This window comes from Amphiura filiformis, chromosome 16 (assembly GCF_039555335.1).
Source record: "Amphiura filiformis chromosome 16, Afil_fr2py, whole genome shotgun sequence".
Lineage (NCBI taxonomy): Eukaryota > Metazoa > Echinodermata > Ophiuroidea > Amphilepidida > Amphiuridae > Amphiura > Amphiura filiformis.
Window position 1 is genome coordinate 38306344 of NC_092643.1, and position 27738 is coordinate 38334081.

The 27738-nt window shown below is 38.1% G+C and overlaps 1 protein-coding gene and 2 long non-coding RNA genes across 3 annotated transcripts; 1 reads left to right on the forward strand and 2 right to left on the reverse strand.

The window, feature by feature from the left end:
• Positions 1–5710: 5710 nt before the first annotated feature.
• Positions 5711–7082, forward strand: LOC140135958 (uncharacterized). The gene has a single exon (XM_072157656.1). It carries the CDS (start codon positions 5768–5770, stop codon positions 7028–7030), a length of 1263 nt encoding a protein of 420 aa, XP_072013757.1. The 5' UTR covers positions 5711–5767; the 3' UTR covers positions 7031–7082.
• Positions 7083–17427: 10345 nt separating this feature from the next.
• LOC140135960 (uncharacterized) lies at positions 17428–22748 on the reverse strand. Its single transcript, XR_011856590.1, has 3 exons — positions 22617–22748; positions 20120–20306; positions 17428–17564 (listed from the first exon to the last, which is right to left on the reverse strand). It is a non-coding gene; the product is annotated as an uncharacterized lncRNA (long non-coding RNA).
• A 2623-nt stretch (positions 22749–25371) lies between these two features.
• Positions 25372–27025, reverse strand: LOC140135961 (uncharacterized). Its single transcript, XR_011856591.1, has 3 exons — positions 26907–27025; positions 26131–26210; positions 25372–25452 (listed from the first exon to the last, which is right to left on the reverse strand). It is a non-coding gene; the product is annotated as an uncharacterized lncRNA (long non-coding RNA).
• Between the last annotated feature and the right edge of the window lie 713 nt (positions 27026–27738).

Consider the following 27738-nt stretch of genomic DNA (forward strand, 5'->3'; position numbering starts at 1 on the left):
CGTTAAACATATTGCACTTGAATACATTTTATGTGTAAGCTCCATGTTTAGGACCTTATCCATGCTCGATGTTTTTTGTTGTTGTTTTTTAGTTATTCAGTTAGTTATTTATCTCTTTTATCAAGTTTACGGATGATGGATTGTAACAGATGTGAAATTTAAGATGTACCAATTGATGCTGACAAATTAATGATGATGAATAAGATCACCTCAGCCAAGCCGGATCCAATTTTTATATGTTCGATGCCCGGGGGGGTCACTCCCATTTTGGCCTGTACACCATCCGCGATAATGAAAACGCGTAAAAAGGGTCGTTTTTCGTGGGTAGGCACGATACGCGCGTATCGCGTTTAGGGTGTCAAAAACATGAAAAATTGGAAAAAGGGTAGCAAAATTGCAATTTCTAAATACGCGGAAATGAAATTTAGGGTATGAAATTTGATGTTAGGAATGAAATCCCTGTTTAGGGTGTCGTTTTAGCCAAGGGTTAAATCCTTGTTTAGGGTGCTTTTCAAAAGTTGATTATCGCGGATGGTGTACATGCCACAATGGGAGTGACCCCCCCCCCCCGGGTTCGATGTCATTTCTAGTTTGTGACGCAACAACTTTTTATACGTGTTGTGCTCACGAAACTTGTTGTTAGAGTATTATCGCATGGGCTTGAGTCCGGTTTTACTGTTACGTAAACCCGTTTTTAAAAAGGTGACATTTATTGTACGTGTTATAATTTGATGATTTACAAATTATTGATATTAGCAAGAGAGGTGCAACGTTACCCTCGGGTGAATTTTGTATAGGATTTTTTTAAAGTCGAATACCCGATGACCCTTTCTATAAACTTGATGTAAGAGTATTTTCGCATGAATATCATTTGATGATCTTACTATAAATAGGCTAATGTTGTATGTATGTATGTATCTATCTATGTATGTACATCTACATCTACATCTACTAGGGTACTCAGTAAAGTTGCCAAAGCAATATCTGACTGAGAAAACAATACTGACGCCGGTCATCAGACACGGATCAAAAACTGACAAATAATAAAATTACACTTAAAGCTACTTAAACTTACAAAAAGAACTGCACTACTTAATTAACACTTTTGTTTTTAAGACCAGATGTAAATGATTCCAGTTTGTTACAATCGAGTAATGATGAGGGTAATGAATTCCAGTCCAGTATGGTGCGCGGGAAGAAGCTGAACTTGTATACATTTGTTTTGGGAGCCATGACACGGAATTTAAGAGGATGATATTGGCGAGTATGTGATGCCCTTGGTGTCTGTATATAATCCGGTATGGGGACGGCAAAGTTATGAGTTTGAATTTTGAACATGGTGATTAAACGTGATGTTTCCCTTCGTTGTTGGAGTGATGTCCAGTTTAACTGCTCTAACAAGTTGGTAACTGTGCCCTCTGTTCTATTGTAGTTATTATTTACAAATCGCGCTGCCCTTCTTTGCACCATCTCTATTTTATTAATATCCGCTGCAGTGTGAGGATCCCAAACTACACTCGCGTACTCGAGAATTGGTCTTACTAGTGCAAAGTACATCTGCTGTTTAATTGATGGTGGGCATCTAAATAAGTTGCGACGAATAAACCAGAGGGCTTTGTTAGCTTTCAGAGTTATGTTGTTAATATGTTCAGACCATTTGAGGTTGTGGGTTAATTGAATATCAAGGTATGGATGATGTCTGACGCTGTCCAGAAAGTCATTTCCCATTTTGTAGTCATGAATGATTGGGTTCCTTTTTGTGGTGACGCGGAGAATGTTGCATTTAGCCGTGTTGAAAGCCATTTGCCAAGCGGCAGCCCAGTCAGTGAGAGACTTAAGATCTTTTTGCAGAAGTTCTGTGTCGATGTTTGATTTTATGACTCGATAGAGTACACAGTCATCTGCAAAAAGTCTGATGTTTGTTTGGGTGCTAACATTATCGGAGATATCATTGATATAAACGAGGAACACAAGGGGTCCTAAGACTGTCCCTTGAGGAACGCCCGATTTTACATGGACAGGTTTGGATGGTTTGTAGGAAACATAGAAGCGAAGAATAATAATAATGTCGTAAAAGAATATTTATTACACGAATTTTCGGGCCTCGCCCTTCGTCAGGTGACAAAAATAGTGTTGTGAGGCCTACACAAGAGAAACATTTAAAACATGATTAAAACGCGAGCGCAGGTGAATGGTGGGAGCGACATGCAAGCGACACATGAGCGACAAGCGGGCAGAGCGTATACAAATCCAGCGCGTTAAACAAGTTAAAGTTGGAAAACATAACGCGCAAGACGCAAAATAAAATATAATTATAAAATGCGCAAACGCGTGCGCGAATACAAAAATATTATAGGCGTCGCGCAAGCACAAGCGTAGGCCTATGTAAAAACGCGTTGAGCTTATACAAATAAAGAGCGTTAAACATGTTTAATTAAAAAAAATGCACGCAAAACGGAGAATACAACAAATATATTAAAACGGGGCGCAAGCGAGCGTTACAAGCGAGGCCTAAAGGCTGAAACGCGGAGTGAAAAGGGGAGACCGCGCGAAAAAGTATAAGAAAAGGGAGCGCTGGAGAAAATTATGATTAAAATTTAAAACTGTTGAAACTAGCATTGAGTCCATAGGGTTGAAGGTGCCGAGTCTGAAGATTAATTTCTGTTCCATGTCTCTTCTGGTTTGGTCGTCACCGTGGCATTTCGGACTCCGGAAATCTTGATGTGTGTGGTGTTGTGTCCACTGCCGGAGAAATGTTGAGCTACTGGCAAACCTGGCATCCTGAGGCGGATTGATCAAAGGCGATCTGTAAATTGATCTAAGGTGTTCTGTAAATCGATCCGCCATGCGTCGTTTGGTCTCGCCTATGTACAAGATGTTGCACTATGTACAAGATGTTGCACTTTGTATCTATGTATGTATCTATCTATGTATGTGTATAAAGGCTCCATCAGTTTCGATCCAAATGTAGCCAAATTCATACGGGATATCGATGAATATACGGAGACGGTAATGCACGTTATTTCGTTGAAAACGGTCAAGAATTGGCCTCAAAATCAGTGAAAATGTGGTCCGTTGCTATCCTTGGTAAACAAAAGAGGAGTCAGTTGCTAATCTAGCCCTGCGCGTCGCACGGGCGTATCTAATGCCAAGCCGCTCGCGTAGAGCAGCGGTACCGCGCGGGTAACGCAGCACTACACCATGGCACGCGTAAACGACGCAGAGTCACGTAATGATTGATATAGACCTTTTTCTCAGACGTCACCAATCAATCGATATTGGGGTCCAGCATTCGAGTCATCAGCACCCAAACGCAAATACCGCGCCGGCGCGCGCGATCAACTTTGCGCCATGCTAGGCGTCCTGCGCGGGATTGCCAGCTCGCAGTACGCGTTTAGTTCCTCACCATGCTCACGGTTTAAAAGGTAAACAAAAATGTGAAACAAAACAAAGATTAATTTTCAAATAGCATGGCGGTTTTTCCGTATCTTTTGTATTTTGTGGTGTCAAAACAATCTGAAACAAAGGTAATCAGTATATAGTTCCCTTTAAAAATTATTTTATGGAAGTTAATGTGAAAGATGACGAAACAGAGGAGAAAATACGCAGTACTGTGTTTTCACACTGTGGGCATGTGGGAAACGCACGTGTTGTTTGTTTACATCTGAGACCCCAATGTCGATTAGGTGACGTCATCACAAAAAAGGTCTATTACGGGTGAACGCGTAGACGGGGTGAACGACCGTATAGCGTAATAAATACGGGAACAAGATGTGTGTTAAAAAGTACAAACAACATGAAGAGGTAGGCCTACTATAAATAAAAAAAAGAAAACAAAATGAGGACAAACAGGCTGTACGAGTATGAAACGGGAATAAAATAAGCTAAAGAAGGAAAGAAAGAAACTAATCAGGAAATGTAAGGAAAAAAAGCTATAATAAGATCAGGAAATTTAAACTGAGGACAGAATTAAATAAATAACATGAAAACGGGAAATCACAAGCTATGCAGCAAATAAAAAAGAAGCTAAAAGGCAAATGTAAGAAAGGACAGATTTAGAAAATAACGGGAACGGGATTGAATACAAAAAAAAAGATACCGGAAAATCGCAAGCTTAGCAGTAGAATTTTTTTTAATGTAACAAAATTGGCCCATGTAGAAGAAACTAAAAAGAAAGAAAGAAGTTAAAATGGAAACGTAGGCTTAAGGAGGGTCAGGTTCAGATAAATAAAATTGACCTTTTCAATGATTCTACCTGTTCAGAAATTCCTCCTGTTTTAGTGAACGCTCCCATTTACTCACCTAGCGGGGACCCGCATGTAAAGTTATTTTTTATTACTTCCGTGGACCGGGTACGTGCTGGTGAATTGCGATCGCGTAGAAGTGACAAGGTCACCTACCCGCCGCGCCAATGACCAATGGGTCAATCGGCTTGTTGTCAAGTGCGTTGATCTGCTAATCAGCGTGATTGTTTATTGCTTCTGTGTGTGTGTACGCTCGTCTACGCTTGGCGCACAGCTCGGACCACGGAAGTAATAAAAAAATAACTGTACACGACAAATATTGAAGAACACATGACGCGTCCGATAATACTTAAATTTAACACGTCCACTGAACGCCTTTGACGTCAAATGTAAGAGATAATGAACACTTGGACGCCTTTTATTTGTTCAGCAAATGTTCTGAGCTAGAACACATGGAGAATACCTAAATTGAGTTCAAATTAATTATTCCCATGTTCTATTTAATGTGCTTGGACTGAGTTTGGATTAAGTTTCATACTACATGGCTCTCTATTTTACAACGAACACAAACTGCCTAGGTTAATTTAATACTTGTCACTTACCTACCTACCGGGATTCGAACCAATTCAATGAACTTGATAAAGAGCGCTTATTGATATGATATGTTTATTAGGCCTATTAGTGTTATTATTACCAACATTGGTCAGAAGTCGGCATTCCGACCGTCATTTTAAGGTTGACACAGCAACATTGGTCCACCCTCGGCGTATCGACCATCATTTTAAGATTGGCAAGCTATGTTGGCCCGACGTTGGCATACCGACCATCATTTAAGGTTGGTAAAACAATGTTGGCCCAACGTTGGCATGCCGACCGCCATTTTAAGATTCGCTGGCTAAGTTGGCTTGATGTTGGCGTACCAACCATAATATAAGGCTGGCACAACAACGTTGGTCAAATATTGGCTTGGCGTCGTCTTACTGATTGCGACCATGCCGACCATTGCCAATGTTGGGCCAACGAAGTCATGCTATATAGGTAAATAAAACAAGCTTATTTGACATTTTTTCGAAGACGAAGATATAGTAATTCTTTCGCTAATCGTATGTAGTTTTTGCTTGTTTCCATTACAGACAATGGCAAATAAACGTCCACGTGAGTGGGACTATTTAATGCCGCATGTATGCAAGTATTGCGGGCAGAGATTTTACAACGATGCGTTACGATATTTGTCTCATAAAAGACACCATGAAATGGGAATTCGTCCTTACTGGTATGACTACAAGCGCAAAGCGAGACACATTACGTCCATGGTTACGAATGAAAAGGACGATTTTACTATTTCTAAACTCAAGACGAGATGCAAAGCACAGCTACATGATAGGCAGGGTAAACTGATTCATGGTAAATGTATTGATCGACCAAGGAATTACGACAAAGATTCAAACTCTTCTGTCGCATCAAGGTCAGATAATTTGAAGACACATGAACGTATTCATTCTGAAGAGAATGCTTTTAAGTGTATGTTTTGTAACAAATGCTTCACAACGTCAGGTAGTTTGAAGAACCATGAACGCATACATATCGGAGAGAAACCATTTATGTGTACAATTTGCAACAAAGGTTTCACACATTCAGGTAATTTAAAGACACATGTACGTGTTCACACTAAAGATACACCTTTTAAATGTACATTTTGTAATATAAGCTTTACACGGTCCGATAGCTTGAAAAGACATGAACGAATGCATACCGGAGAGAAGCCTTTTAGGTGTACCTTCTGTAACACAGGCTTCACAACGTCAGGTAATTTGAAGAACCATAAACGTACACATACTGGAGAGAAACCATTTACGTGTGCATTTTGTAATAAAGGCTTCACAACGTCAAGTGACTTGAAGATACATGAACGAACACATACTGGGGAGAAGCCTTTTAGGTGTAAATTTTGTAACATAGGCTTCACAATGTCAGGTGACTTGAAGAGACATGAACGAATACATACTGGTGAGAAACCTTTTAAATGTACATTTTGTAACAGAGGCTTCACAAGGTCAAGTCACTTGAAGAGTCATGAACGAATTCATACTTTTGAGAAGCCTTTTAAATGTACATCTTGTAACACGGGCTTCAAAACGTCAGGTAGTTTGAAGAGACATGAAATTATTCATACTGGTAAGAAGCCTTTTAAGTGCACATTTTGTAACAAAGGCTTCACAACGTCAGGTAGTTTGAAGATCCATGAACGTATACATACTGGACAGAAACCTTTTATATGTACATTTTGTAACAAAGGCTTCACAAAGTCAGGTAGTTTGAAAGAACATGAACGTATACATACTGGAGAAAAGCCTTTTAGCTGTATATTTTGCAACACAGGCTTCACAACGTCAGGTCACTTGAAGAGACATGAACGTATCCATACTGGAGAGAAGACTTTTAAGTGTACGTTTTGTAACAAATTCTTCACAACGTCAGGTACTTTGAAGGACCATGAACGTATACATACTGGACAGAAACCTTTTATATGTACATTTTGTAACAAAGGCTTCACAAAGTCAGGTAGTTTGAAAAAACATGAACGTATACATACTGGAGAAAAGCCTTTTAGATGTACATTTTGCAACACAGGCTTCACAACGTCAGGTCACTTGAAGAGACATGAACGAATACATACCGGAGAGAAGCCTTTTAGGTGTACATTTTGTAACAAAGGCTTTACACAATCATGTCAATTGAAAAGACATGAAGGTGTACATACTAAAGAGAAGTCGCTTAAATATTAATTGTGTAATCAAGGCTGTACACACTAATACCATTTGAAGGCACGTGAACGTATTCATATTTTAATTGTCAATCCGGTTCCAAGATTTCACACAGTCACTTGCAGGAACTTGAGCGTATATTTACACGAACGATAAGCCTTATCATTATGTATACATTTTGTAATAAAGTCTTCACAAAGTAGGGTCATTTGAAGAAGCATGAACGTATGAACGTGCTGATCACCCTCTGATTACTGTTACTACTGCTGACCACAGTAACTGAACTACCTCTGATCACAGGTACTGATGACCCGCCTCTGATTACAGATATTGTTGCACTACCTCTGATCAGTTATTATTACTGTGATTGCAGTTATTGTTGCACTAACTCTGATATCACAGATACTGTTGAACTACCTCTTGTCATAGGTACTGTTGAACTACCTCTGATCACAGGTACCGATAAACTACCTCTTATATCACAGTTAATGTTGATCTACCTCTAATCACAGGTACTGATGAACTACCTCTGATCACAGTTACTGTTACACTTCCTCTGGTTACAAAATTGTTGAGCTACATGTGAACACAGGTAATGTTAAACTTTCTCTGATCATGGGTACTGATGAACTACCTCTGATCACAGTTACTATTGAACTACCTCTGATCACAGTTATTGTTGAACTACCTCTTATCACAGGTATACTGTTGACCTACCTCAACAGGTACTGATGAACTACCTCTGATCACAGTTATTGTTGAACTACTTCTTATCACAGGTATACTGTTGACCTACCTCTGATCACAGGTACTGATGAAGTACCTCTGATCACAGGTATTGTTGACCTACCTCTGATCACAGGTACTTATGAACTACCACTGATCACAGTTATTGTTGAACTACCTCTTATCATAGGTATACTGTTGACGTACCTCTGATCACAGTGTTTTATTGTTTCGTATATTGCTTACTATATTTTGCAATGAAAATGAAAAGAGGCGGCCAGATGTATATTTAACAATCCGACTCATAAGTCTCTTTTGAACATAAAATAGTCCAAATTGTTTTCACTGAGAGTCCTTTGGGTATTATAGAATAGTTAGAATTGTTTTCATTGAGAGTCCTTGGAGCACAAACATGTTAAGCGGTTTTTCAAATCAGCCACATGTATACTGAACTGTGACATAATTGCCAAGGATAACGCACATTTCTGAAATCGACTGCTCAGTGCCAAAAGTAGGCACGTGCACTAGCTGCCCTGTAAACATTTGGCGATTTGCACACAGTATATTGTACTCGTATACACATGGCAGCTATTGCACTTACGGTGACTTACCCACTTCTGGCACTGAGCAGTTCAATTAGACTTGAAAGGTACTGCGATCAGATTTGTATAAGCGACGGCACCGATACATTTCTGAAATTTCCAATATCCAGTGCATTGGCATTGCAAGTACACATTGCAGTCATTCTTATAGTCCAGTGTCAAAGTCAGTGACTTATTTGAACCAAAATTAATGCGCTCCAAGTAGCCGTTATGTAACTGGCGAAATGAAGCTCTTTTGTGTTTCGTATTTGCTATGTTAACTCTAATAGGTTATTTTTCCATAAAGTGTTTTCAAAACAATTATTTTGGTACGGTGCATGGAATAAAATATTGTAATTTCATCTATTCAATCACTCAATGTTCTTGCACATGTCATTGAAAAAGAAAACAAACCTCAAGTTTACTCCGAGTCATTTATTCTATTTTTGATTAAATTATTTTTTAAATATTATTTACCTGTATTCTGTTTAACTTTTAAAATATGTGTCGCAAATTAAAAGCTGCTTCAGGCTTATGACAGTTTATTTTGAGTAATGGAAATAATAAGGGTGAATCCCTCTTTTATCATTGTCGCATACCCAGTATAATTGTTCTCCCTACGTTACATTACGTCAGTTGTGAATTTAATTGTATTAAAGAATAGATGATTACAAGTTACGGGTGTTGATTTTTAAATGTATAGCCTACTTGATAGCGAATTGTTACTATATTTTTCACATCACATGAATCCACATTCTATACATCATGTACTTCCAACATCACGTCGTCAAGACAAAAACTTTTTTCTAAACAAACGACCTGAAGACATGGAATATAAAAGAATAATTTAGTGAATAATCTGATTTTGGATTTGTAGATTTTCATGAACGTATAACCACATGGATCCACATTCTATACATCATGTACTTCCAACATCACGTCGTCAAGAGAAACTTTTTTCTAAACAAACGACTTAAAGCCATAGAATAATTTAGTGAATAATCTGATTTTGAATTTGCATTTATACATACGTTGCATTTTCATGAACGTATAATTAGGTCGTATAATTATTATTCTAACCTCATTTTAGATATCATCTAAATTAGCCTACTTCGATTAGGCCATTTTCCTATATTCTATATTCTATCAACTCAATTCATAGCGATCAAAGAGTCGTATCCCTTACTGATAACGTGGCATTTATCTCTTGCCATTTGTATGTCTGGGTTGTTGACCTATTTTGGCAAGACAAACGAGGTTATTAAGTGGCGCACCCGGAGGCGCACCATACCATTAGATCTCCAGAGGGTGGCATGGGAGTTTTTGAAAAAAAAACTTAGTGAGACGAAAACAAATCGCCTACCCTACTCTGTATAAATGAATACATTACAATTGGAAAAAAATCGCCGTCAAAGGCAGCGAAAAAACATTCCGACGCCAAAAAATTCCACCTGATCCAAACTCCCATGCCCCCCATAATCAAATGGTGAGTCCCCAAGTTTATATTCACAGTGGTGAGATTGTTTTGAATGAACATACAAACAATAATAGATGAGGTGAGCAGGGCTACGAAGTCCACGGTATCGTGGTACCGGCGTTTCCAGAAAAATTCAGAGTCGCAGAAAAAAAATCAAGCCGGGGAAATATTTTTAAACATCCTAAATCTTTAATACCATTTTCAGCATTTTCATCTGCAGTAAAAACTCGTAAAAAACCTTTCTGCGAACCTTGACGATTAAACAGAAAAATAAAACTGAACACCAATGGCAGAAATTTTAAACAAAATAAACAGATACCGTGTGGTGTGCCCGGGCCATGTGTTGATTTTAATTTCGTATGACTCGATCCATTGTAGTCTCAACGCTGCTGTGTCAACATTAACTCCAGACCAGACGATCGTACACACCGCTGGGATCCCAGAAAGTAACCTGCGGTAGAGCCTAACTGATGTACTTGAGTATGTACGCACGAGTCTACGGGCAAGCTGCTGGGATTCCCCAGAAAAGCAGGTTTTTCATTAGCTGTCGCGGGTGCTCATCACGTCTACAGAAATGAAATATACTGCGGTCGGAGTTTAAATCGATGGATTTCATGCAAAGATGCAAGGCCCGCAGAGCTGGCATATTAATTTGCTCGCGGGCAACTCAACCCAAACCTCCACGTGGTGTCGGATGGATAACGCAAACTTGGGCTCTGGGGAACAGGCTTGGATGCGGGGAAGTCAAGCTAGCGTAGGATCATGCAAAGTAATTTGACCACGTTTTAGCCCTTCCTCGGCTGACTCAGCCTGGTGTGGCTCTGAAGAGACATCGTTTTGTTTTTACCACGCAGACAGAGGAACAATCTGGATTTTATTGTACGAGCAGATACAGCAGGAGATATCAACGAGCTAGGCACGAAGAGGATAGAAATAAATAAGATGCAGTGAAGCAGAAAATTACGTATTGTGACTGAATGGAGTTAGTTATACAGGTGCAACTTGACAAAGGAGTGAGTACTGGCGCAAATAACCTCAGTAGTTGAAAGCGCCATACAAATCAACCAAAAACAAAAAACAAAACAAAAGATGCATGAACCACCAAGAGGCCAGGGATGGAGGTTCTATTAATTATTATAACATTCAAGATGATCAGCAACATGCCACATCTGGGACTGGGTTGGTCTAAGAAATACTGGCACTTTTTATCATAGAATTTTATATCTCTTCAAAGTAGGCTATAAACATGATTATGTACCAATCTGATCAAAATACAACTAAATCAAGAAAATATTGCAAATAAATTGAATTTCTTTGCACGTAAACTGCATACTTCAGTATACTATTCCTCATTGCAAAATTATTTTGTACACATAGGCCCATTGGTAGATTGACCATATAGGGTAGAATGGGCACAGGCCCAGGTGCCACGGTCTTTGGGGACAAAAGTGATACCTGTGTACATTTGCATGACCAAATTAATCTCATATTTGACCATTTTAGCTGAAGACAATACAAATAGAAAAGGTTTGACCGCTTCTGTTTGTCTTATTTCAAAATCAATAATAGTGTACCTTGCCCATCACCTGGCATTTTGTCTCTTGTCAATGGCTAATATTTCGGGCTGTTGGCCTATTTTTGCAAGGCATTACATTAGTATATTAAGTGTCTCCTGAAATGAGGTTATTAAGTGGGTCTACTTTACTTCTGGACTCTTGGCCTAGGCTATATTCACAGGCAGTATTGAGTCTTCTTGAAGATATTAATCAAGACTTTTTATGACATTACTTTGTTGCAAATTCATTATTCATACGACTCCGTTGCTAAGCAAAACTGTCAGTTTTCGAAAAGCGTATTCTAGTCATATGAGTTTTTTTTAAAGTAGTGCATAGTGTCGAGTTTGTTTTGTTTGAGGTTACGAACAATATAGTTGAGATGACATCAACATTAAACCCGGGTAGGAGGATATTGATGTACTTGACTTTGGAAATCTTCACAAAAGCGTTCATAAATCCATAAACTTTAGAAGTCATAAAATAAGTGTAAATTGAGTTGATACCGAAGAAATAGTTGCGATGGGATTTCAAAGTACGTCTCTTGACCTATATGAGAATATTCTTATTCTGTAAAGAGTTTTCCATCTTTTACCCAAGGAGGTTAGATATAGAAAGGAGAGAAAATAGATTACGTAACGCATATTGTTCCTTTGTGCCTATTAGAGTTTCCGCCAAGCTATTCATCGAGAGGTACCTTTTGTTTGGGACAAAGGGCTTCCGCCCTTAAATCGGTAACTGACCTGACAGCGTATTAACGCTATATAGGCAGGCTACTGTCAATAAGTGATCGCACACACACAAAAGCACGCTTTACCGTCTATATAGAATTATTTACCACCCATCTTAATTTAGGCGCCTCATTTGAATAAATTCAATAGAGTTGCTGATCGACTTCCCGTAACAACGTATCATTGCTGCCAGGTATATAGGGCTTTCTGTGTCACTTTCTATAATTAACTACTTTGCAGCTATTATGTTGTTATCATGGTTTTAGGCAAAGAGCTTTAAATAGAAATAGAGTCGCAATATATTATATTGCGGGGGTTGTTTTTATTCTTGTAAAACATTTTAGATTATATTTTGTACGCACAAAAACCAATTTTTCTGCATTTTCTCAATAGGTCAGAGGGCAAAGTGTCCCAAAACTGCAAAAACTGTCCCACAATGCATTGCAAACTTTCAATGCCGATTTGGCTTATTATCAAGAGCTATCTTAAGAACCACTGAACCAATACTAGGCGTTTTTGTACTCATTTCAATGCATTTTTATGCTGCTTCCAAATATGGTCATGAAAATTGACAATTCTGAAATTTTTTAATTTGGATTTTTTTTTTACTTGTGTAGACACCTGCATGGAGAGAGTTAAACAAATACAACAATTATGGTAGTGAATGTTACGTTTGTTCCAGTAATGTAGATTTATCAGTCTATGCGATAGATCATTTACGTCATACAGGAATAGCCTTTCGAGCATTGTTTCTACAGAAATATTCAGAAAGACAAGTAAATGCTGATAGGCTTGGCCATAAATTTATCCAGATCTGATCCAATCAGGCTAAAGTCGGCAATAATGAAATTGAGAGTTAAGCACAAAGTGAGGAGAAAAAACAATAAGAAACAGAAGAAGATGGACATATTTAAAAGGTTCATAATTTGGCAACCAAGTATTCAAGAGACTTGGGGATTCAACATCAGTAAGTGTAGTCAGTAATGCTACTACTAACTCAATTTTCAAATTTTCCGACTTCGGACTGAGTGGATCAGATTGGATCACAAAATAATATCCATACATCCGATGACCTTCAAAACCACCCGGTCAATATACTTTGTCCGATACCTATCCTTATCATACCACTAAGGGAAATATCAAAGAACACCGCTAACCTGATATATTTTCGTATCTAGTCAGTGAGTGCGTATTTTACGCTTTATATCTAGTCAGTAAGAGCGTACTTCGCAAGCCCGATACGCGTGTACGGCGAGGTACGCGTATAAAGGCGACTCGCGTAAACCGGGCGCGTAAAATGCACGCAATCTGTAATACGCGGAACAGTCATCTATTTTTTGCAAAGTTTTCCTATTTAGCAGCAATTAAAATGTTTAAAAACGTAATTATTTCCAAATTTAGAATGACTTAGTGGTATGATAAATTCGTTATTAGGTTCAGCGTCGGTATGGTACGGGAAATTATCGTGCGCTCAGTGTCATACTGGGTTCAGCCTTCGGCTTCACCCAGTATGACACTTCGCGCACGATAATTTCCCGTACCATACCTCCGCTTCACCTAATAACTAATAATATCCAAAATATTGGATCGATGCGTCGAAGCGCGGCGAAACGCATAGCCGGACAGACAGAGCCAGAAATCACAAACAGCCAGTCATCTTATTCGTATTCAATTACTGGCCTACACGACTAAGATTTCTTGGACGTCTAAGATTGAAAATTCATTATGACCTTTATGTTGGACGGTGTCGCAATTCGACCAAAATGTACGACGGATACTTCACAAGAAAGTTAGCACTCAGTACGCTACTGACCAGCTTCTATTGTTATGCATAGTCGAGTCGCGCTTAAAGTCGATCAATACATGTTGAAATCAGCACAATTCTGAGATACACCTTTTTGCTATGAAATTCATTTTCTCTGTCAAATATAAAGCAATATTTTTTTCTTCAGTAATGTCAGTTAAAAACATAGTACTTGGATATACATTTTTTTTTTAAATCCTGGTGTTAATTAGGCATGAAATTGTGTCTTTCAGTGTAAAATTTTTGATTTTTACAGGCCTCAACTTCGCCCGCGAGCTTTTTTCGGAATTAATGTTTTTTTACGTTTCAAACTATATAGTTCGCTAAAGAAATATATTTCCCACCTCTGTAAGGCACATCGTCTGGGTCTATCATAATACTATTTACAGAGTGTCCGTCCGTCCGTCCGTCCGTCCGTCCGCGCGCTATCGCGTCGCGCGGATCGCTTTCGCTGAGTCCGCGCGCTATTGCGTCGCGCGGATCGCTTGCGTTGAGTCCGCGCGCTATCGCGTGCGCGCGGATCGCTTTCGCTGAGTACCAACGGGCGCAGTGTGTGCAACTGAAAGCATTAGGCCTAACAGTGTGACTACCAGGTGCATCTCATCGGACCAATAGGCCTATTTTAAACACATATTTCAATACGGAACGCGTGCATAAGCCTATTTCAGTAGAACATGACTATTTCCGGGGTCATCCAGAATGGTTAACATTAAAATAATCAGTTATGGTAAGGCATTATAACCCGTTATATAGGCGTTATTGCGTTTACTACTACGGGGTATTTTCGAGATCCTCCTTGGAAGACGTAGGTCTAGGCGCTAGGCCTATCATAGTAGTCATGGTAGTTAAAAGGTCAGGGCAGGTATATTGGTAACGGGTGTTGGGCAATTTGAGATAGACCTATTACAAGAACTGCCCGACCCGAGAACCGCGAAATCTAGTATATTATAGTCAGAATATCCGTTTTGATTTCACATTTTTTCACTTGCGACTGCCAAAATGTCCAACCAGTCTCTAATATACCCAGCAGAAATAATTGATATTTTTATTGTGGCTTGCAAAATCATCCATCCTTGGGTACATTTGCGAGTTGATTTTGACAAAATTGGTATTCGGAATTGAAAAATGGTGCAATCAAAACCGAAATTCTGACAAACTATGACATATAGCTTTATATGATGTGCTTTTGAAAGTCGGGAAAAATCTTTCGTTAGCGAATTATGTTAGTTTGAAAAGTAAAAACGTTGACCCCCTAAAAAAACTCACGGGGCAAGTTGAAGCCTTACACTAGAAGCCACACCTAAGTTTAACACCAGGGTTTGAAAAAATATACAGTATCAAGCATTATAGTTTTCTTCTGACATTTACCGAAGAAATGAAAATTAGTGCTTTTCATTTGACCGAGAAAATTAATAATGAAGTGAAAAGGTGTAACTAAAAATGCTGCTAATTTCAACACCGAATTCGATCGTTTCAAGCGCCTAATTAAGTGACTGAATGGGTCTTGTTTAACAATAGCCATCGACTGACTAGCGTTCTACTGTTATGTGGTTTTTCTACCTGATGTGACAATGTTGAAAACGTTTTGACTAGATATATGTATTCATACCCTCAAAGGTGACCCCTACGGGCGCGGGCATTCAAAGCGAGGACATGTAATGCACACGAGTGGGGGTGGGGTTTGTAATGACATTCAAAGTGAGCAAATTTTTACGAACAACACATTAGAGTGAGGTCACCTCACTTTGTCTGTAAACGCGCATACAAAGCGAAGACTCGGATTTTGACCTCACTTTGTCAAAATGTCTTCACTTTGAATGTGGGAAACGGTATCTTGTCCTCGCTTTGAATGGCTCGGCGAACGTACGGATACGTTTTGTGTGCAGTATATGGTATATGTACAACCTTGCAAATGTAGTCAACCAATAAATAGCTATTAAACAACCATGTTTTCATCTTGTTAACATCAGTGTCCAAATTCAAGCCACAGGGTCTTTTTCACTTCTGTTATACTGGTGTGTTTCATATTTAAAGTTAGGGTAAAATGTTTGATGAGTAAAATTGATCCAATATTTAGTTGGTGTCATTCACGGAACTGTGTTCATTTCTTCTTCCCGCCGCCCATCAATGCCTTTTCTATTCCAACGGTCGGTCCTTCTATAAGCAGTGCTAAAACAAACGCCATTGCGAATGACAACACTACATTCGCGATCGATAGATACGTCTGAAAAGATACAATTATAAATTTGTTATTCGTCAAAAATTCCCGTATTTGTTCCAGTGTTCTCGTGGCGCAGTGGTCTAGCGCATTGTCTTTTGTGCATGAGATACGCATGAGATACCGGGTCGCGCGGGTTCGATTCCCGGTGGAGTTTCAGTAATTTTTTTACATCCACTTTAACTCCTAAACTATTTATTTGTATGTGAAAATGTATACATTACATTGGGAAATATATTTTGTGCACTTTTTTTATGTAACGGGGCCAATAACAGCTAAAAACACACCTCGGCTCGGGAAATAAATTACGTCCAACATATTATAGAGGGCGCTGTAATAATAAAACGCTTAAAACAAAAATAAAAAAATACATAAGGGGCGAAATGAATACAAAACAAGACCTTATCTTTTGAAGCATGATACGAGGAACATGAAAGAAAATATAAAAAATGCCCCTCTACAAAATTAATTAATTAGTTAATTAAAACTACAATAATAAAAAATCATAAAATAAATGAAAAATGTTCAATGTACATGATGATATACACAAAATGTTAAACAAAAATATTTCAGGGTCGAATGGAAACAAAAAGAATGAGATATTTCAAGTCTGATGGGTGTAGTAGTATGGCGAATCACACGACGGGGATACGGCAACAGTGTTGCATGTTTCTGAATGCCTGACCATATTATGCAATTTACGCAATGATTGGCTTGCTGATCGTGCTAATTATTCCAATTTCCGCTGAAAATATTCTAGTTTTCTCACATAGATGCATAAAGGGGACGATATTTGATATTGTATGTAAGTTTGAAGACAATCCATATCCTAAACCAATAGGATCACCCTTTAAATGATCGGCCACCGTTGTCTGCCAAACCTAATACCCTTGAACATAGGCATGATAGGCGCCATGGCTACAGAGCGCATAGCTCTGTAGCCATGGCGCACCTATACATCCTAATCCGAAACTACTGCTGCTCACCACAACCCCAAAAACCATTGCTCATCTGGATACTGGGCATGTAGCTAAGTCTCGTTGTGGCGCACCCCCACATATAGTTAATTCAGGAATAGTCTGGTCCAAACGCCGAGGAAAAAGAGATCGACACTTCGGTCCGTGAGCGTTGGCACGACATGATTTGGCACGGCATGATTTACCTATATCAGTACCTGTATGATTTGTTTTGGTTTACTTTAAATATTACATCTCTCTCGTCCTTTGAAATAGCGTCAATAAGTTTGAACTTGTACATACTCATACTTTATTCATTGTCCGCACTGTAGCCGTGCTTCTCCGATATTGACCGATTATACTTACTAGTTCTAAGTAAGTCCAATGAAATATAGTTGTCTTCGTAGTCAAGCATAGGACAATAAGTACGGGGTGTATCAAGTAGGTAGCGAATGTCAGACGAGCTAAAGGCACCCAAAAACTCTGTGATAGAAACTTATTTATCAAACCTGAGAAATGAAAAACAAAATAAACATTAAAATTGAGAGCACAAGTAACTGCCAACAACCGGGGTCACACACACGATGCAGACACACAGGAACAGAGGACGTCCCCGATTGCCAGTACGTTCTAGGTTGACCCAAATTGCACGTTAAAGCGTATGAACATGAGTCTGCAGATACCCGGTATATGACCGTCCCCGCCCTGGTTGGATGGTGATTTCTCTTATTCGGCCGGCCCGGTAAAAATAAAATGTGTTTCCCCGATTGTATGGGGTTTTCAAAGAGGGGTGTGCGAGTCCCCGGATGCCGGCGTTAAAATGTATCAGGGTATTTCGCACACAAAGGTCATGTACACTGTTCCAAAATACAATGCAAGGAATCTTTAAGGGATTGGATATTAACGTTCTACCCGTTTGCACAGTATAATAGTATATAGTCTTGTTTTGGGGAGCTGAAAATACACCAGACCTATCGAGGAATGTCCTTCTGATTTCAAATAATTTTGATTTAAAAAAAAGAAAGAATATAATACAAATTTTATGACAAATTATTAAAATTCTATATATTTAAATTTTTTAATATGGCCGTGTGTCCTGAACTCGCCACCCTTAGCGTTACATGACAAATATTATGATTTTTTACACCAAGCGGGTTTCTAATTAGATTATCTCCACAATCATCAACCCTAAACTAGCAAAAGTATACCTTTTTGGAAAGCTGAAGGCATAAGCAATTCAAATAATATACATTTCAACTCATTATACAGGGTGACCTGCAAGTTATACATGGTGGAATAAAAAGATTTTGATAAAAAAATGGGCCACTCAATGCATTGCTTATTACCAACTTACAGTAATAAACTGGAAGTAAACAACATTCATTTGGTTAGAGGATATGGAGAGCCAACTGACTTTGGAAGAAACCAAAATCACAGCTGTTTGTTAATCTCGGAATATAGGGTGTCCCAAAGTATGTTAGATTTTTTTACAATTCAACATAATTATATTGAACCTAAACATTTTCCCCTAACCCATACAAAAAAAAATATGTCCATATTTAGATTCCTCGTCAAATTTCCTTCAGAAAATCTATACTTTGACTATGATAGGATAAGTAATTAAAATTTTACAGTAACTTTTAGATTTTGAAGACATCTGCATTACTTACTACAGTGTTTAATATGACAACGGGTAGTTTTGTATGGAAAAGTTTGTATTTTCTAGACTAAACCAATCGTGAATGATTAAAAACAATTAGTAGAATTGTTTAGCTGTAAGGCCATTAGTCTTTTAGATGCTAAATAGAGTCCAAATCCAATTTACAGCCTTTACAGAAGCAGATTACGCACTAAAATACCAATCCCATAGAGTTTGTGTGTACCACATCCCCCCCCACCACATCCCCCACGACCGCCACACTGCCCATTCTGAATTCTATGAAGCACAGTGTCAGTATTAAAAAAGTTCAAGTATTTCATTTTACAGGGTTGAAAGTGCATTTTATTAATAGCAATAAAATGAGACCACAAGCATGACAATAACTTCTTGCTTGACAGAGATATCATCATTTGTTTTGAGTCGACTTTGGCAAAATGTAACGTCGCCACCTTTTTTTGGTGGCGATCTCAAGACACACGACCATATTTAACAGTCCTCGAAGTTAACTTTATAAATCTAATGATCATTATGTACTTTAAGTGTATGTAGCTGGGATTAAAATCCGACGATCAATTGACAATTTTAACCTTTCATATTGAAGATATACATTTGTTTTGTGTTTGGGGAAAAATCCATAACGAAAGTTTAAAATTTGTAATTGATTGTCGGCTTTTCATTCCAGCTACATACATTTTAATGCATAGCCTATCATTAGATTTATAAAATTGACTTCGAGGACAGTTAAATATCAAAAATATCAATTTTTAATCATTTAATGAAATGTGTATTATACCGCGAATTTTAAAAAAATCAAAATAATTTGATAACAGAAGGGCATTCTTCGTATTCAAAATGCAATTCGATATGTCTGATGTGCTCTCATGTCCCACAAAAAATACTGTCCATACCCCAGCCCTTAACGCCGTGGTGTTTTTTTAAACCTGTTTTCGTTAATTTCGAGTCGTGTATATGGGTATATAGCGTAGGTTGAGACAAGCCGAATAGATTTGCGATTTGAATGAAGTATCTATTGAATGCCCAAACGCGACAACATTTTAACAATTGGTAACTTGCTCTTTGGGGTAGATTAATTGGGCCGGCCTCAAATGTTTGCGTATTATGTTATTTCGAAAAGACGTCTTGTGAAATCTCGCAAAAAGCATCGCAAATAGTCCTATATTTTTGTCTACATCCATTAACACGCAAAATGTAGACCAAAATATGTAGACCAAATTTTATATATCACTCTTAATGTTGGTCTACTTTTTGGCGTAGTGATAAAAGCTTTAAACAATTCATGCCGATTACGAGCTGATTAAAATGCCATAAGTTGGTCTTACGTGTGAGTGTCGTCATTAAATGTCTCTAATACCTTGAACCATATCTATTGAGAAATACACAAACCTCCATATCCAGATTCACATGCAAACACAATCCAAGAGAGAGATATAGCAAATACAAAGCTACTCAAGGTATTGTAAACCATTGCTAGCCACTGCGGTGGTTGGGTCTCACTTTTAGTCCCCTCCTTGCCATAGATAATGGCTAGTGACAGCCCTAGTGCCAGAATCCAGAGGATTATGTTGAGAAACTATAAAATAGGTAAATAAATAGATGTCACACAATTTTCATACAACTGCTTGAGATTATTGCAACGACGGTGCTGTATTAATAAATCATGACGCAATGTTTATGCAAATTACTTAGTCTTGATCATATTCAGACCATTACGGTCTGAATATGATCAAGACTTGTCCACGGTTATATCAAGTTAAAGGAAATCTGTACCATAAACTAATCAATGGCTATATAGTTGCAGTAATAATAAAAACGATAAACAGTATAAGCCCCAAGCTTATATACGTTCAAATAAAGGAGAAATCCTTAATTCCTTACGACGATCAGCGGTCAGTTTGCAATCCATGGTGGCTGCCATATTGATACCCGATGTATTTTTTTATTACGCTGTAACGGTACCCCGATTTTTAAACCAGCAAAATCCGTGCCACAAGCCTCGTCCCTCATGAACTTTGGTGACACGAAGCAAATACTACCAAAGTTCAGATTCAACATTCGTACAAAAGAAAACGCGACAATTTTTACCCATAAAACTACAGAAGAACATAAAAAAATGTATTTTAAGTAATATTTATGATCAACAATGTCTTTTGAGAACGAAAAGTGTAAAAACAGCACTAAAAACCAAAATTCGCTGTGGGGGTCGCGAATGCCACACAGCAACGCACGATTGATTTGCCCGTCAACGAACCACAGTGGGTCTGTGTGAAAGGTTTCACTACCGCTTGTGGCAGAAAAGATTCGCAAGCAGCTACCATGGCGGCTTCCTTGAATCGCAGAAACGAAGGACTAAAAGTGCTTTTTCTTTGTTAGGAATATTCCGAAATTCATATAGACCGTCTGGTATGTTTAATTTAGGGGTATATAACTATATTAGCCATTGATTAGTTTATGGTACAGAAAGAGTAATCTTTTGTCAGCTGAAAAGCATACAAAAGATTACACACTTCAAAGTACGCACTCTCCTTTTGTGCCCGCCATATTTCAAAAAGGCTTATTGCGAGAGGTCCAAATTCGAGCCCATGAGGTTGGAAATATTGTTTTCGTGAAATAATTATCGCGCCAGCTGGAAATTCCCCTGGACAAGAAACGACCTGCTAAACTGTCTCCATTTACCCGTACGTTACTCGGGGATCTGATCCTGGTTGTGATGGTTATATGTGGGTAGACTAGGAGACTGTCATATATTGTGCTGCATCCCAGCATGTTGTTTAATTAAGAAATAAAGGATAATGCATTATCCTTTACACGCAAATAATGTGTCCGAGGCAGTAAAAACGTAAAAAATAATGGGTGAGGCACAGCCGAGCCCAATACTGCCGAGGACACATTATTTGCGTGTAAAGGATAATGTTGAACCCTTTATTTGTATTTTATTACCACAAAATAGTGCGATATATAGAGAAAATATCACTTTTTGTTGTTTACCTCAATATGGAGCGCCTACGCGTAGCCAAAGGGTAAGTGATAAAGTTCGTTGCCCTGGCCACTTTATTGCTAATTAATGGTCTTTAACGTGACGCGTTTCGACAAATCACAGTGCACGATTTTGAATAATGGGTCGTGGGGGTAATAGAATGGTTTACAAAGTGTATCTTGGGCCACAGTAGTTTTAATTAGTATCTTCGAATTAAATTTTTCCTTATTTACATTTCTACAAAATATCCCGTGGTTTTGATTTAACTCGTAAGGTTTTAGATAAAATAATACAATTGTGGTCAAATTTTCTAATTTGAGTGGAACACAGCAGGCGTGAACCAAAAATGGCAGCAGAGCGGAGAACCGAACAATCGCTCAGCAGCTACCTTCAATTATATTTACAAATTCGTATGTATGAATAAGGACGTGACCCATGGGCACGACATACTGAGAACAGCAAGCGTGACCAAATCCTCATGCCATTGGAAACGACAATATCATTAAATTAAGTATTAATTGAATAGCAAAATTATTACACATGGGGGGATTCCGAATTTATTATTTTATCAAAAACAACATTTTGAAAATATTTGAAAAACGGAAGACGTTTACAAAAAAAAATCACAAAGTTGAACAAAATAGATAATTTTTATGCACAGTAGTCTCGTGTTGTTTACAGCCTTTGCATTCAAATGTACAGGAAGACCATCCGCTATGTAGAAGGTCAATTCGAGACTTACTGTCTACAAGCCGTTATGGCATTGCGGAAGTGGTCACGTGCATATTTATACATACGATAGTCGAAGTATACTGCTCAGGAGAATCAAATTGATTATACTGGTAGCTACTGGTCATTGAGGAGCTGTCGTTGATCGGTAATGAAGGAAATGCCAGCTATCGGTACCTTGTTAATCGTAACCTGTCGTCCTTTCAGTTTGTACATCACAAAGCCAAGTATCATACCAACAAGATACGGTGGGATTCGGGTGTACGGTTTTCCGTAGATAATGTCTGCGCCTTCTTCTAGCTCGGTGGCACGGTCATTGTAATATCTAGAAAACAAAATATAGAAGCAAATGAAGAAACTTAACTTACAGGACTTACCGTATGCGATAGATCCTATGAAAAGTATGGCACGCCAGAGTGGACAAAACCTAAAACCCATTGAGGAAAAAAAAGCACATTGAGAAAGAAAAAAACTCCACCGAGAAAAAAAAAAGCACATTGAGAAAGAAAAACTCCACCGAGAAAAAAAAACACACTGAGAATGAAAAAACTCCATCGAGAAAAAACAAGCGCACTGATAAAGACAGCTTATCAATAATCTACGCTTCGCGGGTGACATTGCACTTGTTGCTGGGAGTGAAAACGACCTACAAACTTTGGTTGACCTTGTGCATAAAAGCAGCACATCACTTGGACTGAAATCAACATAGGAAAAACTGAAGTTCAGTCAATCACCAAAAAGTACACAAAGATAGATATAAAAATTAATGGAGCACCAGTAGCCCAGGTTGAGGAGTTCACATACTTAGGAGGGAAGCTCTGTCAAACGGGATCCTGCACCGAAGACGTAAAATTACGCATTGAAAATGCCATAGGGACTGTTCAAAAACTCCACAAGATATGTCTCGCCAAAGACATACAGAGAAGCACTAAGATCGAGCTCTACAAAGTACTTACCCTCTCGATACTGCTGTATGGCGCGAAAACATGGACTATAAAGAAAGAAGATGAAAACAGACTTTCAACATTTGAAATGATGTGCCTTCGTAAAATAATGGGAGTGTCACGTCTCGACAGGATCAGAAACACCACCATTCGCAAAACCCTTGACATGTAGTTTACCATCCTGGACAGAATATCAACAAAAAGACTCCGATACTTCGGCCATATCCAGAAAATGCCAGCATCACGTTTTCCCAAATTAGCACTCGAGTCACATATCTATGGCAAACGCCCAAGAGGGAGACCACCAAAAGATGGAGCGACTGCCTGAAAGCCGATTGTAGCAAAGTAAACATCAGCTCTATGGTCGAAGCTAGCAGGCTAGCTCAAGACAGAAGGAAGTGGCAGGACATCATGAAGCAGATGGCACCACTCAACCCCAAGTTGGAGTGAACGCCATAGGTCAAGGTAGGTCAAGATCTTTTTTTTTTATGCTCGGTGAAGTTTTTGTTCTCGGTGGAGTTTTTTTCTTTCTCATTGTGTTTTTCATTCTCGGTGTAATTTTTTTTCTTTCTTAATGTGCTTTTTTTTTCTCAATGGAGTTTTTTTTCGGTGGAGTTTTTTTCTTGCTCAGTGATTTTTTTTTCTCGGTGGATTTTTTTTTTTCTCAGTGTGTTTTTTCCTCAATGTTTTTTTTTTTTTTATGTTTTGTTCACTCTGGCGTGCCATAGAGAAGGTGCTACATATTCTTATAGCAAACATTTTGAGGTTAGCCCCTGTTGAATAGTAAACATGACTTACACCAACTAGCATGTATCAGAAATACCCTGGGTCGGTATATGTCATATATCAAAGTTTGCATTCAGTGTATAACAAACCAAAACATCAGTTTCCGTAAGCTGCAATTTGTCACTTGTTGGGTGACAAAACAGGGGTTATTAAGGTGGTACTATATACACCCCCTGTTTACCTGTTTACCTGTTTACCTGTCGTCTCGGGCACTCTTATGGAAGGCTATAAAGCCTTATAACGCCCATCCAATTTCATCATTACTTACTGATAAATTTTGTGACTAATTTTGCATTTTTCTCAAACAATAACTACACACTGGTAACAAAAGTTATGTATATTATAAGGGCAAGGAATTCAATTACTTCACTGAAATTCCAGTGATTCAAGACGAGTGGTTCATTATAAGTGTTAAGAAATGAGGTACATTCTAGTGGTACCTGGTTTCTTATCATAAATAACGTACCGCTTTAGTCACTGAAATTCCAGTGTAGTAACTGGATTCCTTGCCTAACTTTTGTTACCAGTGTGTTATTATTTTTTGAGAAAAATGCAAAAATAGTCACAAATCAAGGGGTGTAGTACCACCTTTAACCTAGAAAAGGTCGCTATGAGAACCATTCAGCCCTTATTTGGTTGATATTTTCATTTGATCTCAATTTACTCCCATTCACTTGAGCCAATATCCTTCTAATTGTGAAGCAGAAAACAATCCTGTTAGAGAAGGAGCAAATGATTGAGATAAAATATGTCTTGCAGCATATAATATATAAAATAACTAAAGGAGTATTGCGTGATCCTAGCATCCTCTATTTATGATATTCTTCAGTAGATATCCACGAAAAAAGCTTATTCCCAAAATTAGAGTTGATTCCGATTTTGCGTTTGCGAGTTATGCATGATTATGTGTATTCCACTGCTCCATAGACAATGTGTTGTAATTTCGTTCTGGTATATCAGAACGAAATTCAAATTTCACGATATCTTTGCTAAACGAATTAATCTGCAAGAAATTTTTTGTATATAAACATTATGTAGCCAGAGGTATCCAGTGATATAAAAATCTCAATTTTTTTTGAGAAAAGTGGGGGGATGAGGCTGTGGATTACGAAATGCCCTTTTAAGTAGGCTATATTGAGAGAAAAGAATAGCACACATGTATAACAAAAACAACTTGCCCGCTGAAACCAAACCCCAATCCCCAGTAATGGGTGAGGTAAGCAGATGATCCAAATGAGACGAACAGTAGCCCTATGAGCGATGCCATGCCGATCTTCCAGTATCTGAAATAAATAAATAAATAAATAAATAAATAAATAAATAAATAAATAAATAAATAAATAAATAAATAAAAATTAAATAAATAAATAAAATAATTAATTAATACAAAAAATAGTGTAATGTTGTCCCAGTTCTGCCTTTTATTTCACTGCATCTCCAAATAGATCAAGAAATTGAAAGATCGAATAATTATTCAAGTTTATTCTCATCTCATCCTACTCCAGATAAAAGCCAAAATGAAATGTCCAAGAAATCGTTGAATTGTTTTCTTCCCGTCATAATGTTTTTCCTAAATTTTTGTTGGTATTTGCTGTTTGTAATTGTGTTGTCCCTGGCCTGATATCTGTATGTATCTCAGTTGATCTTGGGCACAGGTTAGGATTTCGACGTTGAATCAACGTTGATACAACGTCGATCAACGTCGAAGTTTCAACCTAACCTGATTTCAACCTAAAGGTCAGTTGAAATCAGGTTGAAATTTCAACATTGATACCTCGTTGAAATTTCAACCTGATTAGGTTGAAATCAGGTCAGGTTGAAGTCCATTTGCAAATACAACGTGATTTCAACCTGCACGTGATTTCAACGTCAGGTGTGCCCACTGGGGTTGTATGTTTTTCATCTCATGGTTAATAAACATGATTGCATAAAAACCATGTCATTTGTATGATTGTACTTACTTGTAGAGTAGGATCAGTAGTAATGGAGTAATGATGAAGAATTGCATGTCGTTAGCGAGATACCATGACCACCCCATACACTGTAACACAATCACGATATAATAAGATCCAATTACTATTTCAGTGCCAGAGAGATTTTAAAGATCCTACTCTTATATGACCAAACACTCTGCACTACTGTTTTAGGGTCATTCTTAAGGTTATTTTAAAGCGTTTTCCATCGCGTATATAATTATATATGCATGACTTCAAGCGTTTGCATAGGACTTTCTGCAAAATAATACCCGCTAGACGGTTTAGCAGTACGCTTAATTTGTAAATAAAAAGAAATCTGCAAAAAAAGTATAGTTTTAGATATTTGGCATTCATCCAATTTGTCATTTCGTATATGCAAAATATATTACCCTGCTGATGGAAAATTTTCATTTCAAAGGTACAATGTGGATTAACATGAATTAAAGGAAGCTTATAACGGAGTAGCGTCAGGGTTAATAACGCGTTTTTGAGCAATTTCGCCCAGGGTGGCTGCGTAGCAGAAACATAATTGGTAGCACTATGGAACCTTGGGGAAGTCCAAAAGCGGTTGTTAGTATTTATTATGATTTTTTTTTTGTGATTTAATGATATCATTGGTTTCCTTTTATTCCTTATTTTCAAAGTTTAATCAGTATTAAAGTAATTCTAGCCATTGTGACCATGTATAAGAATAGCAGTATAAAAAAAATTCCCATCACCGGTCCTGTCTTTCAAAAACGAACACGAACAAACAGACGTACCTGCCCAGATACACTACCAGGAAACGGGTACAAATTATTAATATACAGTAAATTGGTCCACCAGTAGTCCCTACATTGATCCGCCAAACCTTGGAGTAGTTCGATCTTGTCCGGACCCTTTCCCATGTAAACAGTCAAGTTAGTCCAAATCGCTAAGATCACCATATAAAGTGGTGTAATCCGCCAATACCGATGGAAATAGAACAGTGCCCAATTCAGTTTACCATTATTCTGTGCAAGATGTTTCAATGTGAGGAAGGTAATCAGAAAACCGCTGATAAAACAAAGAAAAACCCAATATCACATTAATTGGTCCACTGTTGTATTTCTCTATAATGTACGCTTCAATAGCCAATAAGGCTAAATTACGACCATTTGGAGGTCAATATGTGAGTAAAAACTTTCATTCCAAAAAATGTGCAAATCAATATGTGACAGATAAATCCAACTGCCTGCAAATGTGGCAATTAGCCTTTTCGAAGTATAGCGTACACAAAAGGAGGGCAGTCTTCAATCTGGGTAAAACCCGGCAAATTCAAAAGACTTCACCCACACCGTGCAGCGCCATTCTATTGTGTCCGCCATATGTGATGCGATCAAGCAAAATCAGTCGGAACTCGCAAATATTGATTTTGAGATATAGTCAAACAAAGGAAATATTTCCTTTTGATTCCTATTGTTTTGGAAACTCTTTAATCGCCCATATCTTTGGAACTGGTTGTTCAATTACAATGGGGTTTTCTGCAAAATCCAGCTTTGTAAATGCTTTTTACTATCCTATCAGAAACTCAAAATTTGATATTTCCGAGTTCCGACTGATTTTGCTTGATCG